The sequence below is a fragment of the Chroicocephalus ridibundus genome, chromosome 1, assembly GCF_963924245.1.
Source record: "Chroicocephalus ridibundus chromosome 1, bChrRid1.1, whole genome shotgun sequence".
Taxonomy (NCBI): Eukaryota; Metazoa; Chordata; class Aves; order Charadriiformes; family Laridae; genus Chroicocephalus; species Chroicocephalus ridibundus.
Window position 1 is genome coordinate 150,985,881 of NC_086284.1, and position 15,440 is coordinate 151,001,320.

Below are 15,440 nucleotides of genomic sequence, written 5' to 3' on the forward strand. Positions count from 1 at the left end.
GGTTTTAAGTTCCTCAAATCTGCTTAAGTTTTTTTCTATTAAGTCTTCAACCGTAATGTATCTCTAGTCCATATTCTGTAGTGCAATTCATTATAGCCTGAGAAGTCTGTTAATCCCTTTAGATCCTAAATTCAACAAAGTCTTTTGGTCCCAGCAGAAGTTACATATTCTTCGCCAAAAGTTGCATGGTTCTTCACCATGAGAGGACCAAGACAGATATGGGCCTTGTATAGCGAGCCAGACACTGACAGATTTGGGCTTTGACAGCCTGCGTAGGAAATTAATTTGTCAGCTGAAGACGTGTAACAGAGCATTCTAAATCCTACGAGAAGCTGTGACCTATTTAATGCAAGATCTATTAAAATAATGCCTTAGACGTGCATCAAAATTTCACTTGTGGGCCACTGGTGGGGGCAGGCTGCAGTTATGAAGATGCAGGAGCCTACAGATTAGGAAACGTTCTGGAAAATTCATCTTCTATTAAATCAAAGAGAAGTTGGAGGATATTGTTATTTCTTAAAGGAAACTGTATAACTACAAGTTATTTTCGAATCCTTTCTGCTGCTACTGCCTATAGTAGTTTTGCTGCTATTATCTATAGTAGATTTTTTTTATAGTATGTCTTTCAACTAACATGGTTGAGAAAAACAAAAATGACATACACAGAGGGGAAAAAATAGCTTATTCAATAATGGCTGACTTGAGATAATTACCTCTGTTCAGACAAATTTGGTGTCTAGATGACATACTCATCTGATGACTGTGCTTGAAATTGGAACAGTGACAAAAATACCAACTCACAGACAATAGCATTGTGTGTTTCTTCATTCTGTTTAGGTGTAAAATAATTTATCCTAGAACTTTTAAATAAATGGGATTTGATGAGGGATTCTGGAATCTAAAGATGCCCTAAAAAATAGTGAACGAGGAGATATAGATGATAACTGATGTTTTCTGCTTCTGTCTCTCTAGGCTAGCTTTATTCATGAAGATATTGAAAGTGCAATCAGTGACAGCAAGAGTGGGAAACAAAAGAAGAGGCTTGAAACACTGAGGTAAAGACCTAACTCCTTGGCAGTATATAGGATCACCAAATAGTGTTACAGCATTCAGAAGCTCTCGAAGTCTGTCTTTGTTAGTCTTTGTTGCTAGTTGATAATATACTTCCAAACCCACATGTAGAGGCCTTGCTTTAATAATTATCTTATGCTGTCTCAATTTGTAGCATCACTCTTACCTTTCCCAATTCCACCTTAGTGATGGGAAGATCAATCAATACGGGTTGCCGGAGAATATCATTGCATGCCTCAGTTCTGCGTACCAGTCAAGTAGTTCAGAATTTAAATTAAAAATATAAATGCCCCATAAATCCAAGTAAGTACGATTCTGATAAAAGGTTTGGGGATCTAAAGATGTTAAATGAAACAGCAACTGAAGACTGAATAATCTTCCCGCCTGCCTGTTTAATGATGCTGAAGACTCCTTGTTTCCCTGGTAGCAAAAACTTCTCTGCCAGTAAGAAAACATGGGGGAAAAAGAGTCTGTTGAGTTCAGAGAAGATTTATGTAGAAATGAGAAGTAGCCAACAGAGGTATAATAACAAGGGCATGAATATATTTGATACTGAATGGTTATGGTAATAGTCTATTGAAAAGTTAGTATGCAACCACGTCCTGATAGTATCTCTCAATAACACTGAGTTTTGTGGTCCAGATAGAGAAGTCTTTGCTGGACAAAAATCATTAAGTAAAAATGACACCGTTGTATGAACGAGTTTATAGCAATATTAGTAACTATTAAATTCTGATGTGCATCTCATGAAGTTTTCCTCGAGTAATGGGCACTCCTATAAAAACAAAACAAAACCTGAGCTGCGTCTAACTTTACCTGTAGGCTTAAAATTAAATAAGCACACTTTTCTGTGTGTGGGTCTATAACAACAAGTATAAGCACAAAGTGGTAATCCAGGAGGACTCAAACACATTGGATGTACTGGGAAACTGATGAGATTTAATTGGGCAAAGAATGTAGGTCAGTACATCTAGGGGAAAAAATAATCTGCGATATCAGTCTCTGCGGGCTGTGAGGCCAAGTGGTCATTAGTGCGTGACAGCTTAGCGCCGGTTACTTGCTGACATATCAATACGTGCTGATGGGGGTCACAGGGAGAGACCCTCGTCCCTGACATGGCATTGTGGAGTCGCTGCAAGGTTGCTGACAAGTAGAAGTGCGGGACGTGCAGAGAAGAGTGCCCAGGAGACCGGAGGAAGGAATGGTGATGGATACATCATTTTTTATTCGGTGTCCAAAGACCAAATAACACCTGACATTTCGTGGTGGTGTTGAATGCCATGAATGAGATGGGATTATAAAGAGAAGAATTTAAGGTGAAGATCTTGCTTTTAAGTAGGGACATGGGGAAGGGATGGCATGTGTGCATGACAGGAGTTGCTGGGATTTTTCTGTCTGTTGGTGTGAAGTTGCAGAATGACTTCAAAAACATGTTTCCTTATGGTATTTAAAACTACATTAAGAATGGGAAAACTGAAAAATTGCAGGTGGCAGCTGTGATACAGTCTATGATGGGATGGTACACTTGTATCAAGACAGGATGAACAGGCCACTGATACAAAAAGGAAAAACAACCTGTAAATTTAATAGGTTTTGTTGGTAGAGCTTTGTGAAACAGGCAGTCGACAACCTGTCAAATTTAGGGACTAGATAAGCATCTTGTGGCAGCTGAAAGGGAACTTCTAATGAAAAATTTCACACAAAATGGAAGTCCTGCCAGTAAAGTGCATGTGGTGGTAAAAATTCCACCTACTAAACCCAAGCAGCTGAACTTGCCTGTGTAAACCGGCAGATCTCTAGACGTCATGTTCTGTGGCACTCCTTGGGGATTTCCCATGTGGCAAGGTGACAAATGTTTGCTAACCCCATCATGGACTGAGTTTCCTGCTGTGTTTAACATATTTACACACCATGGTCTTGAGCGCTGCTTACTTGGCAAGCCCATAGTATGCTCAACAGTAGAAGGAGGTCCTTGTAAAGCCTCCTTGTCTTCTCTGATTAAGCACTAGAAAATAGACTGTTTTTCCTTCAAGTGTCACTTCTGGGCTTTCTTCTCTTCCTCTAGGATGATATCCAAAGCTGACAGCACCATCCCTCCACCGCCGCAGGCACCTGCCCCTGTGCCACCGGGGACCATCACCCAGGTGGACGTCAGAAGCCGCGTGGCAGCGTGGTCCGCGTGGGCCGCTGAGCAGGGAGACTGTGAGTATTTCTGGGAGACCGCCACCTCAAGTGTGGTAGCAAACTGTTGTTCTGGGCAGTAACTTTTTATGATCCTTGGTAATAACGAAAATAGTTTGGAAAGACTACTTTTGTAAAGATTACAGCAATTGAATGCAGACATGGAAATGGTTGTACGAGGTCAGCCCCCTGTCCTTGCTGAGAGCAGGCAGGATTATTTTCCCAGTCTGGTTTGAAATGCCCCAAGCCACTGTTGCCTGATCTGGGGAATAAGACCTGACTGTCATAATCTGACTTGTCATTTACTTGCACTTACCCCTTTTCTGAATTTCTGTTCAGAGCTTCTTTTATTTGTGTTTAGCTGGGTGGGGGTGGGGCTACGGATTCTAACCTGGGCTTTTTTGGGAACATTCACGGTAATCAGTACTGTCATAACTCTAGTAATTTAGTGATGGTCTCTTTAGTAATAGGGAAAGCGTAGGCCAGATATTTCAGACAATTAAAAAAATATAATCATGGATTAAAAGGTGACTAGAGATCAGCATTATTTATTTATTTTATATTTATCTAGTTCTTTTTATGTTTTTTTTTTTTTTAAAGCCCTAACCGAGAAATATTGTAGCATTTCTGATGGGTTTGGATTTTTTTTTGTTGTTTTGTTTTTTGGGTTTTTTTTTAAATCTCTAATGGAAACATTTTTATTTTGATCAGATTTCTTTGACAAAAATATTCTTTAGAAACAATAAATTTCCTGCTGTAAAACAGACTGTATTAAGGGAATAATCTTGGTTAAGGTGAGGCCTTTTTTGGTCTGGGTTAATTTTTGTTGCCTTTTTTTATAATAGATACTAAAATTTTAGAATTAGAAGTCATTAACCACAGAGTCTTTATTATTTGTGGTTTATTAAACTGTATCACTCAACAAAGTACACAACTATGCAAGGAAAAAACTAAAAATGTTCAGAGAAACCTGTAATGTTAAGAATGTTTTTGTCCTCTAATCTGCAGTCTTACATGTATCTTGAGTAAAGGCTAGTTTGTTCTTCCGTTTAAGGACTTCTCAACTTCAGAAAAGTTTAATGAGTTTGTCAAGTGATCTGTCTTGCCAGACCACTTGTGGACCTGAGTTCCTGCAGTTCCTGCTATTCTAGTCATGTGGATCTTTCCTAAAACATATTTATTAAAATCCCACCTTTTAACAAAAGCAATACGGTATTTACTGTGACTTAAAAATGCAAAACTTGTCCTTTCTCAAAATGTTAACCCTTATTGTTCTAGAATAGAAGTCACTGACTCTGTATTTGGAAATACCTGTTTTATCACATCATTACCTCCCCTCATTTCTGTGTTGCCAGACTTGGTCTCTCTGTCCAAATTCCTACATTCCTTTTTTGCTTATTCCCTTCTACATCAAAATTAGTTTGAAGTCATAGCTACAGTCTTCCTTCTTGCTTACCTCCGCTGGAGTAGCTTTCAGCATATTTTGCAAAATGGCATGATTTCTCAGTACGTTGTATTTATAATCTGCCATTTTCTGATGTAATATTTTTGATTTAAACCTTGGGACCACATTTCTGTGGTTAACTTCATTTATGCAGCAAAGTTGACTGGAAGCATACACCTAACCTTTTTGTGTGAGATGTGGCAGGATCAGGCATTAGGGTGCAAGATTTTCAGGTGGTGTGGGGTCCCTGCAAATTGAATGGGACAAACGTTGTCCATCGTTTTCTCACAGCAGTATGGTTTCAAACTTAAGCTGTATAGGAAGTGTTGGTTACTAATTCTGCATATATGGATGTCTTATTCTCTTCTTCCCTTTTCCACAGTTGAAAAACATAAACAATACCACGATCATGAAGAAACAGCAGAGATGATAGCAGCCAGGATTGACAGAGATGTTGTAAGTGAGAAACTGCAAGCAACATTGCTTAATGTCTGTGAAATTTTGCATCTCTACTTTGTGGGAAGACTTTCCCCACGTGGGAAACTCAGTTCTGGAGGAAAGCTTTCCAGACAGCCTGTGTTTGCGGGGTAGACCTTAAAAATGAGTAGGCGGTCATTCTTTTTCCTTTTTTCTCTCTTTTTTAAAGAGGAAAAAAGAAAGTACTGAATGTTGATGCAAAGTTTCCTGCTTTGAAGCTAGAAATATAAGTACTAATTTTATGTGGTAGACCAAATTCAGTAAACCGTGTAAGGATAAATTCCATTAATTTAGTGGGACTTAGATATGTGCAATATCTAGAAAATGAACATACGGTCATTTCTGATATTGCTATAAACAACAAAATTGGGCAGGTCTTATGTGGTAGGCAATATCCAGTATTGCCCTATTTGTCACTTCTGACTTTCTGTTTTTCCACTTGGCAGCATCCAAGGGTCTTGAGGAAAGCAGGTTGGGGCCTGCTGAATTGGTGTATACATGTTTGCCCCAGGGGGTCCTTATGCTCCTCCATTTGCTCTTTGAAAGCAATTCTTGAAAGAGTACTTCTAAAAACTGCATTTTGACATTCAACGAACAGCTTAATATTTTGTACTAAAGAAGATTATGAAGTTGAATTGTTTAGGAGAATGCTGTTCTACACAACTAATTAGAATTTTTTCATGTGTTGTGAGAGAAAATGTAATGTGTGAATGAATTGTGTAACTCCGGTCTGAATTTAATAATCTTGATGCTTATATTTTAAAAAACTTACACTGGCCCTAAGTTTCTAAAAATCTAAGATTTAAAATACTTTACGGGTGTGTAAAATTAAGAACAGCAATATTCTAGCATGGACTCTAGCTTCTGAAGGAGCTCTTGGTGTCTGAGGGTGTAGTCATTTTGATTTCTGGAGTATTTCTGCTATAGGTTCTGTAGAGAAACTGTTACTTTTCTTTTCTCCCATAGCAAATTCTGAACCATATTTTGGATGACATTGAGTATTTTGTTACCAAACTTCAAAAAGCTGCTGAAGCATTTGCTGAACTTTCGAAGAGGAAGAAAACTAAAAAAAATAAAAAGAAAGGACCTGGAGGTAGGAGTTCTCGCTGCACACAATTCTGTTTCTCTAAGGATTATTTAGGCTAGCAAATGTGGGGGTTTTTTTATGAATGTAGTAGTTTTCTTTCAATTTCAGCACAAAAGATCCTACGCAGTATATTGTTAGAGGGAAACCTGTGGAAATCATTTGCTTGAAGTCAGCAGCGAGTGACTAATTAGAGATATGACTTTAGAATATGCTCACTGTTGTGGTTCTATATTTACAAAATTCTGTAATTTGGTAAATTTATTATGTATTTATATGTTTACTATGCCTGTAATATTTATAGAAATTATATACCATCTAAATGGATATATAAAAACCTCATTTTGTTCACCAGAGGGAGTTCTTACTCTCCGTGCAAAACCACCGCCTCCAGATGAATTTGTTGACTGCTTCCAAAAATTCAAGCATGGCTTCAATCTCCTGGTAAGTGACTGTTAGTGGATATGGTGGTGTGAAGCATGCAGTAACAGTTCCTTTCCTGAGATAATTGATGTTAAGTATAAAATGATCTTTGTTTTCCCCACCACTACAAAATTAATTTGGGTGTCAGTTGTGCTGCATTGGTTTTCCTGTGTCTTACTTCACTAGTATGAAGTGAAGAACTAAAATTTTGGGGAAAGATGAATAGGACAAGGAAGAATCAGTAACACGACCTACTTGCTTTGTAGTTATTTTTAAGTTGAGTCTTCTTGGATGTTCCTGCTATTCCAGACAGTGTGGATGCATTATTGTTGACTCCCTCGAGGGAGCTGCAGATGCCTGTCTTGTCTTTGGGAATGTATTAATCAAGTCTTCTGCCTTCTGTCTAACTTTTCTGGTGCCTTGTCCATGTAGAAAAACCTTCTGGGTCTTAAATGCTTTACTGCTGCCAGCTGTGGTGGTCGTGCCATCCAGGGAATTGTGAGCCTGGGCCTCTGTTGTCTTGGTCTCCACTGCTCTTTCAGGAGAAGCAAACCCACAAGTATCCTCTTCAAGAATGACATACCTGGAAATGTAATCTTGTTTGGTCCTTGGCTGACACGCAGGAGGATAATTCAGCTGATACCTGACTGATCTTAGACATTTGCCTATTCCTTCTCCATCCAAGGCTGAAGTGAGACAAGAGCAGAGCTGGCAACCTCTGGCCTAGGTTGGCCTTTGAGCCAGCTTTGGGATGCTGCTCCTTAAGGGCTCTACACAGTGGCTAGATGAGCATATTTCTTTCTGCATTGTTGTGCTGCTTTTTTTTCTTGGTTCTTGAAAGCCTTTTGCTTGGGAAATTTGAATTTAAATAGTAAAAGTATTTCTAGGAACGTCTGTTGGGATCACAGTTCTGTTGCATGCTTTGCTTGCCAGCATCACCAGCTGTGGCTTTAGTTTTATTCAGCTATGCCCATCAGACTCCCTGTACTTTTTGCCATCATTACATAGGACCTTTCTGGCCTCAGAACAGTCCATCCAACAAATTACTGTCTCTTTATAGGTCCTCAACAAGCAGAGATGCTAATTCAAGAGCCTTCTCCTGGCATCTCCTTTCTGCAAGTGCTATTAAAGGAGGTCAGCAAGTGGGACACCTTCGAAGCATTTGCTTTCAGATACTGACTGTCCCTTCCAATTGCTGGGGAAGCTATGCCAATGGGGAAAATTGTTCTTGTCTTCACTGAGTGCAATCAGCTTTTTCTTCCTCTTGGGGAATGAATTATGATTGCAGGGCTGTAGGAGATATTTAGAAATGTTAAGAATATATTTTTTTTTTTTTTTCCAAACCCTACATCAAATCCTGTGATTCTGACCTCAAAGGATTTCTGGTTTTGTGGGGATGGATGTCTTTAGAATATGCTGATCCTTCTCAGTAAGAGTGCTTGTAATGTTCAGTTTTTTTCCATTCTTACTTCTTATGCGTTCTGCATTTAAATTAGTTTTTCACCCCAAAACAATATGTGCATCTTTGAATCTTTATCTTCTGTGCAGAAGCAGCAGCAGTTCTTGTTTTGGTCCTCAGCAGCTTCTCGGACCTGATTTCTAATGTTGCTCTTGAAGAGCTGTGCTGTATAACAGTGCTTTACTTCAGCATCATTGCGAGAGCCATAAAAGCCTGAAATTTCACTTTCTGGTGCTTTATGTCAGACATGGAGAACTGTACAAAATGAAGAACCTAAATCTGAAAGTTTAAAAATAAAAGGAGCGGCTAGAAGAATAAAATCTTTGTCAGTAGAATGGAAACTGTTTTAAAACACCATGCTGGAAGCTCCTAGAAAATGCCTACCATATGTCGAAAAAACTTTAGAAAGACTGAAAGAAAGTTGTTATGACTGAAGAACAATGTATAGGAAGTTATTAGAAGTAAAAACACATCCTCCTCCTTTCTTCATTTGGAGGCACACTCTGGAAGGCTAGATGTAAAAGTAGAATGAGGCTAGGCAAAAGCAGTTTGAGGAACAGATGGCAAGATGCAATAAAAATTACTATAACTTTTAAAAACACATTCTGGCATGCTACTTATTTCTGGAGCCTGCAGGGCCAACGGGTGATCAGTAAATAAAATAAATCCTCCAGGAAGCTGTATCACAGAAACTATATGTTTGTGGGGTTTTTTTAATGCATATATTTACTTGGAAAAGCCTGATAGTGGAAAATATGTTCATGAAAAGTGTTTTTTATGGGGGTACACAAGAGATTATCAGTTTCAAATTGAAGAACTGGTAATGAGTTAAAGAACAGCAAATCAAAATGGCAAGTTACAGGCAGATGAATAGAAGCCCTGTTTGAATGGGCACCATTGATCCATCTATTCCAAAAACTAAGTCAGCAGACCACACAGTATGGCACGTAACCTCTCTCAAACTGCCTTTCTTCCAGCGGAAGAGAAGTGCTTAAGATAATGCTGATAATCTTTACAGTCATTCCAAGAATCCGAGTGACTATGACAACTAGGTACCCCTGAGGTACTTGCACGTGGGATGCAGTTTGTAGGCAGGTATATTAAATTGAGGAAGAAGCAAACTTGCATCTTGCAAAACAAAATAACGTCTACAAATCCATCAGTTCTTTGATTTTGTTTCTTTGGATTTCCAAAACACATCCAGCAAGGTTGCACACCCTGAGGTTCTTAAAGAAACCGAGCTACTGTGAGGTTGAATGTAGCTTCTTAGATTCTTGTTTGGTGAAATAGAGAACAAATTATAGGACTAAAATGCCAGTTCTCAAAGTGCAGTAAATTCAGCAGTGAAGTCCCACACATGCCCCTGCAGAGGCCTTTGCTTGTGCAATGTCTTTACAGGTGTTCTGGCAAACGGGGAGTGAAGAGTCTACAGATGTGGAAATATCTCGAGATAGCAGATACAGTGACAGATGAAATTCAGTAGTGATAGATATGATAGAGCATGGACTGGTGGGGAAAAATCTCATATGTAAAACAAGTTAGAACAAAATGTTGATGTGATACAGATTCCTGTGAGAATGTCATCTGGGTTCAATGGCGATCAGCCAAGCAAATGTTAAGAACCATTAGGAAAAAAAAAAAAAAAAGAAAATCATCAAATAAAGAGCATCAACATGCTGTTATGTTCCCTGGCCTTATTTTGTTCCCAGTGTAGCAAAATTGAAGAAGGTACAGGGAAGACAAGAATGCTCCAAGGAATTATGTTAGCTTGGAAAAGACCAAACAGAGTAAGAATGCAATAAATATGTAAATGGTTATGAGCATCACTGGAAAAAGCAAGCAGAGAAGGATTGCTCAGTTTTCATTTGGAAAAGAACTACAGAATGCTAATGAAACTAAGAGATAGCAAATTTCCAAATGAGATGCCTCTTTACAAAGCATATAAGTCAGTTGTGGAACTTCTTGTTCTGCGCAATAGGTGTTAAAGCTATACATGGATTCAAAAGCAATTGGATGAATGAGCACTTACACTTAGCAGATGTTGCAGACAAAACACTGGGCTTAAGCGGGCCTGACCAGGGATGGCCATTCTTATGTGAAGTATTTATTATCACAAAAGTTAACCGTTTCATAAAATGTATCATTTTCCAATTCCTTCAGGCCAAATTAAAGTTCCATATCCAGAATCCTAGTGCGGCTGAATTGGTTCATTTTCTGTTTACCCCACTACATATGGTAAGGTTTTATCATTTTCTAATTGTTTTCCTTCAGAACTCTTGTATTTATATCCTCTGTGACCTTTTCAAGGATAACAAGATTGAAATGTTGTGTCCCTGGACAATAACTAAGGAGAAATGTGTGTCTCAGGACACTTCTCTTTAGAAAATAATTTATATCCTTTGCTGTGTATATTCACACCTATTAAATATATTTATTTAAATAACCTTTAGCTTTGTGTGTTACAGTTTGCCATTATAATTTTTAATTAACAATAAAAAAATTGAAATAATTTACATAATGCAGGAGGAGAGTTGGAAGGATAACCGTATGTCTGTTTAATGGCAGTATGCGTGATGTTGATCAGTAGAGCAAAAATAACATTGCCAAAAGTGGGTCTAAATGTAAAATGGTTGGTTACCGGGACAGCAGTTCTTTTGCAATAAATCCGTTAGTTAACCCATAGGATGTTAAGACACACTGTTAGCTTCTCAGAGGTTTTTTTGGAGGGTGTTTTTGTGAGTAACCAATGTTTCCTAGCAGCACTGTAGGTAACTTATATTCACAGTAACTTCCTTACTGACAATGTGTTTGTTCTTTGTGTTATTTGAATACTTGGATTTAGGTGGTGCAGACAACAGGAGGTCCAGAGCTTGCTGGTACAGTACTCAGCCCCCTCTTAACAAAAGATACTGTAGACTTCCTGCGATATACTGTCACTAGTGAGGAAGGACAGTTATGGATGTCATTGGGTGACACATGGACCAAAGCCAGGTGAGAAAAAGCCACTGCATATTTTAGAGACGATCTCTAAACTCACGTTTATTGACACGATCTTAACCAGGTTATCCGCTCCCCAATAAACTCAATATTCATTTGTCAGGCTTTCGACTCTTCAGAACTGTTCTTTAAAGTTTTTGGAAAGGAGCTCTTCAGCGTCAGTGGGATTTGGTAGTGGTTTGATTTTAGGGGTCTCAAGGAGGGAGAAAATGCAGACAGAATTTCTTTTTTTTGTCCATGGTATGAAGAACCTCTTGACATAACCTTTTGCAGTCAGTTTTTTCTGAACTGTCCCTTGCATGTTTCCAGTTGTTTTTCACCCTTATTTTTCCAACCCAGCTATCTTGACTTCATTAACGATCAGTCTGAAGAAGTTGCAATAAAAAGTGACAAAATATTGATGAACAGGATACACATTTCAATTTTCAGTGTTTATTGGCTGAACCATGTCACATGTGCATACCCTACATGTTGTGCTTATGGATTCACTGTTATGGTTAGGCCTAGCTGAAAATTAACTATTTTATACATTTGTTGTTTTTGAAGCAAGTATATGGTTTGAAAATACTTAAGTAAATAGAAAGTGCAAAAAAAAAAAAGCTTTAAATTTGCAAAGTATGTTTTAACTCTGTAATCTGTGGTAGATAAGTGCTTTTGATGATGATTAAGTATATGCAATCACTTGGGCTGGAAATGCGTCATGTATTTTGTGTTTATTCATCCTTGCTCTTAGATTTTGAATTGGAACATAAATACCTACCAAGTAGATTTCTTTAAGTAATTGATTGATTAAAAAGTAGTTGAGTGTTTTGCTGGTAAGGAAGGCTGCATGGAAGGCCCTAGGGCATGGAGTGATAAACACCCTCAGAGTAGGGAGAGTGACGTACAGTTCTTTCCCTTTCTTGAGCTCACTCTGCCGCAGGACCAGGAATGTTAAAGTTCATCCTTTGGGCCTATTGTTTGGCCTGCTACTACAAAATGAGGTGGAAACAGGAGTTGCAGCTCCTTGTGATTGCCAGAGAGCTTACCCCAGCAAAGCACCATCCGCTTGCCTTTACCTGCCTCAAGCTCTGCTGGCTTCATAGCAGCTTGTGGTGATACCGGCAGTGGAAATTGCCTCATAGCATTGGAGCCCCATGCAGGAAAAGTGGGTCACTGGTAAAATAATGGGCTCCTTGTCTTGGGAACTACCGTCATCATTTGTTTAGTCCATCCTGAAAAAAGTTTAATGGAAATAGAAGTAGCTCGTGTTGGGCAGTGAAGAATGAAGAAGCACTTAGAATACAGCTGGTTGACCTGTGCAGATTAGAAATGATGGTCTGAATGATCTCAGTCTACAGAGGTACACTGTGGTGTGAATGGTGAAACTCAAGGGTTACTGACCCGTTTGAGGCCTGCTAATGGGCTAGCAATTGCTGGCTGCTTCTGCAACTTGTGTAAATGGCAGCATTTGTCCCTTAATTTTGAGCAGTGTCAACAACAGGACTGTTAAAAGACTGTAACATACATTCCCGTTTCTGCTTCCACTGTGAAGATACAGTAAGTTATACTGTGGGACAGCTTGTTATGTATAATGAAAAGGCAGAGCATGAAAATGTTTGTTTATGAAAACTACAATAGGGAATGCTAATGGAGCTCTGAAAACTGGCACAGTATTTTAAAAAGATCAATCTGGGCAGCAAATGTGATGATAATTCTTGTGTCTTGGAGCATGTAGAGTTGGGGTTTTTTGTCAGTAAATGCTATTGCTTAACTTTTTCTTTTAGGTGTAGCTGTGCGCCCTAAGTTTCCATGCTTCACATCTGCTTTCAGACTTTCTTATAAAGCAGGCTGTTTCTTTGGAGTCTTTTGTCTGGTGCTTTAACACAAATAGAGCATTGCAATTATTTTTCCTCATGTGACAGTTGAAACAAATCCTAGATTTGTTTGTGATTGATTCTTCTGTTACTCATCCTTTGCTACAAGACAAAAATTTGTTGTGTTTTACCACTGTCAAGTCCTTAGGACAGGAGCAGTTTCTTTCTGCAGGGCACAGCAGGGAGCATAGTTGTGGTCAATAAATGTTTTTGCTGATTTTCTGTGTTCTAGCACAATTCTGCCTGTACTTTAATCCCAGCCTCTCCTCTATACTACTTAAAATTCTAAGCATTTCAATGTTTAGGAAACATATGAAATCAATATTTGTATGGCCCTTGATACAGATCTCTAATTTACTTTTCATACAGAGCGGATTGGCCCAAAGACCATTTTATTCCACCTTATGTCCCCCGTTTCCGAAATGGTTGGGAGCCTCCTTTGCTGAACTTCATGGGAGCTCCAAAGGAGCAAGAACTCAATCATTTGGCTGAGTCTGTGGCAAATGTTGCAGAGCAACAGCGGAAGCAAGAAATGAAAAGACTGTCCACTGAGGTAGGTTGTCTGAAGGCAACACCAACTGTTTCCTTCATAGCAAAAATATTCTGCGATATTGTTGGAGTAACCATACTCTGATGTCTGCTACATCAGTGCAAACTCATTATACTTATATTTAAGTTATACGGAACCAAATACCTCTTCAGCCACCAAAAATGTGATTAGGAAAACCATAAGGCTTTTGCCTACTGCTCTCCTTGAACTTCGTGAACTTTCCTGCCTCAGTTGGGAGGACAATACGAGCCCGTACGGTTCAGTTTGATTCTTGACCTGTGCTTTCAGATCCCATTGATTTTGGTCATATATACTTCAGGTAGGATTTGAACCAAAGCATTCTCAAATGTGCATTCATGCACAGGCACACAGACAAAAAGTAAAAAACACCACTTTTGGGGGAATTTTGGATTTAAGCTGCTTCCTCACAAATGTGGAATTCACTATTCCTTTCATTAATTTCTTGATACTTTCACTGTATTGCAAGAAAGTATGCTATAGCAGTAATGCCATCTCAGGTAATTTAGGCCTACTTCTGAAAAACAGCTGCCAATTGGAAGAATTATTGCACAGGAACATTTTTCCCATCCTTTTATCCCAAGAAATGTGATCATTTTAGCAAAAAATAAGTTATTCTGTTTAAAGGATGGAAACATGCGTCATCATCTAAAGCCTTCAGAGAAACCAGAGTGCGTATTCTGTGTAACTTTGCTGAGAAACAAAGGGACTGACTATAAAGATTCTACACCCTACTCTCTTTCAGTAGAGTTGGCTAGAATAGGTACTTTGGTTTATGTGAAAATTTTAAGAATAAAAGTGGATTGTGTTGCTTTTTTGTTCAGAAAAAAAGATACTGCCTTTTTAAACATGTAAAAGTTTTAGTTCTGGATGCTTTTTGTTGTTTCAATTTAAAATTTTAATTTATTTTTCTATGCTAGCTTTAGTTTCAATCAAGCGTTAGCTAGTTCAAGATGCCCTGCTAGCAGCTGTGATATGTAAGTGCACCTAAGGGTTTTCTAGGTTCAGTCCATAGTATTTCTTCCAGAGTCCTGTCTTCCTTAAGCAACCTACACCAGTACTGTATTTGGAGTACATCTTAATGCAATGATACTGGATTTTATCTTAATTTTAAAATACCTTTTTATCTGTTAGTGGAAAAACGCACATATGTAAGAAGATTCAAGGGAAGGATTAATGGCTGTTGTGAGGTGGCGTTCTCTTGCAGAGCAGTTCTCTTATTGGAGACAACAAAGCTTCCCCAAAAGTTTATCAGAACTGTCCACGGAAAGCTTGTCACAATAAAACTTTGTTTTCATTAGAATCTCCGTTAGTCAAAAAAAAAAAAAAAAAAACAAAACAACCAAAACCCCTCTACTCAGCTATAGGGACAAACAAGTTGGGTAAAAAGTCTGCCAAGCAAAGGAGGATAACATGGTACATAGTTGATTACTTAAAACACTGGCTTTATGCCTAACAAGATATGCAAGAATAAATGTACCAAAACCCAAGTTATTGCCAATGATTTGTTGTGAGCAAAAAAGCATTTAGTAAAGTAAATGGGCACAATAATATGAAATGTAGCTGTTGCCATTGCTGTCACCCCTTTCCCTAGTCAGCTTCCAAAAAAATCTCATCAAATATTGTCTCAGTGTTTCACTGCTGCTCTACATTTCCATGAAGGTTTGTTTTGTTTTGCCTTTGTTTTTTTTTTTTAAACAATTTTATAGGGGTGGTGAAATACATTGAGGGATTTTTTTTGCTTGTGTTTCAGGGAATTAATTTCATTCTTTTTGGTGTCAGTAACGTTGGTTGGATTGGTAGCTGTCTGTGCCAGCTTAGCCTCTTCATCTTAATCATCAAAAGACCAAAAAAACCCAATTAAAATAAATCCCAGTTCA

At 38.4% G+C, this 15,440-nt stretch overlaps 1 protein-coding gene across 9 annotated transcripts in view; it reads left to right on the forward strand.

Annotated features, from left to right (window-relative positions):
• Nucleotides 1-15,440, forward strand: part of EPS8 (EGFR pathway substrate 8, signaling adaptor) — a 139,745-nt gene that overhangs the window by 101,607 nt on the left and 22,698 nt on the right. For all 9 annotated transcript variants that reach the window (XM_063358775.1, XM_063358784.1, XM_063358712.1 and 6 more), the window contains 8 exons: nt 973-1,055; nt 3,137-3,273; nt 5,079-5,152; nt 6,140-6,266; nt 6,613-6,701; nt 10,300-10,374; nt 10,982-11,130; nt 13,362-13,545. In XM_063358775.1, coding sequence (XP_063214845.1) covers nt 973-1,055; nt 3,137-3,273; nt 5,079-5,152; nt 6,140-6,266; nt 6,613-6,701; nt 10,300-10,374; nt 10,982-11,130; nt 13,362-13,545 — 918 coding nt within the window. The remainder of the gene's footprint in view (nt 1-972; nt 1,056-3,136; nt 3,274-5,078; nt 5,153-6,139; nt 6,267-6,612; nt 6,702-10,299; nt 10,375-10,981; nt 11,131-13,361; nt 13,546-15,440) is intronic.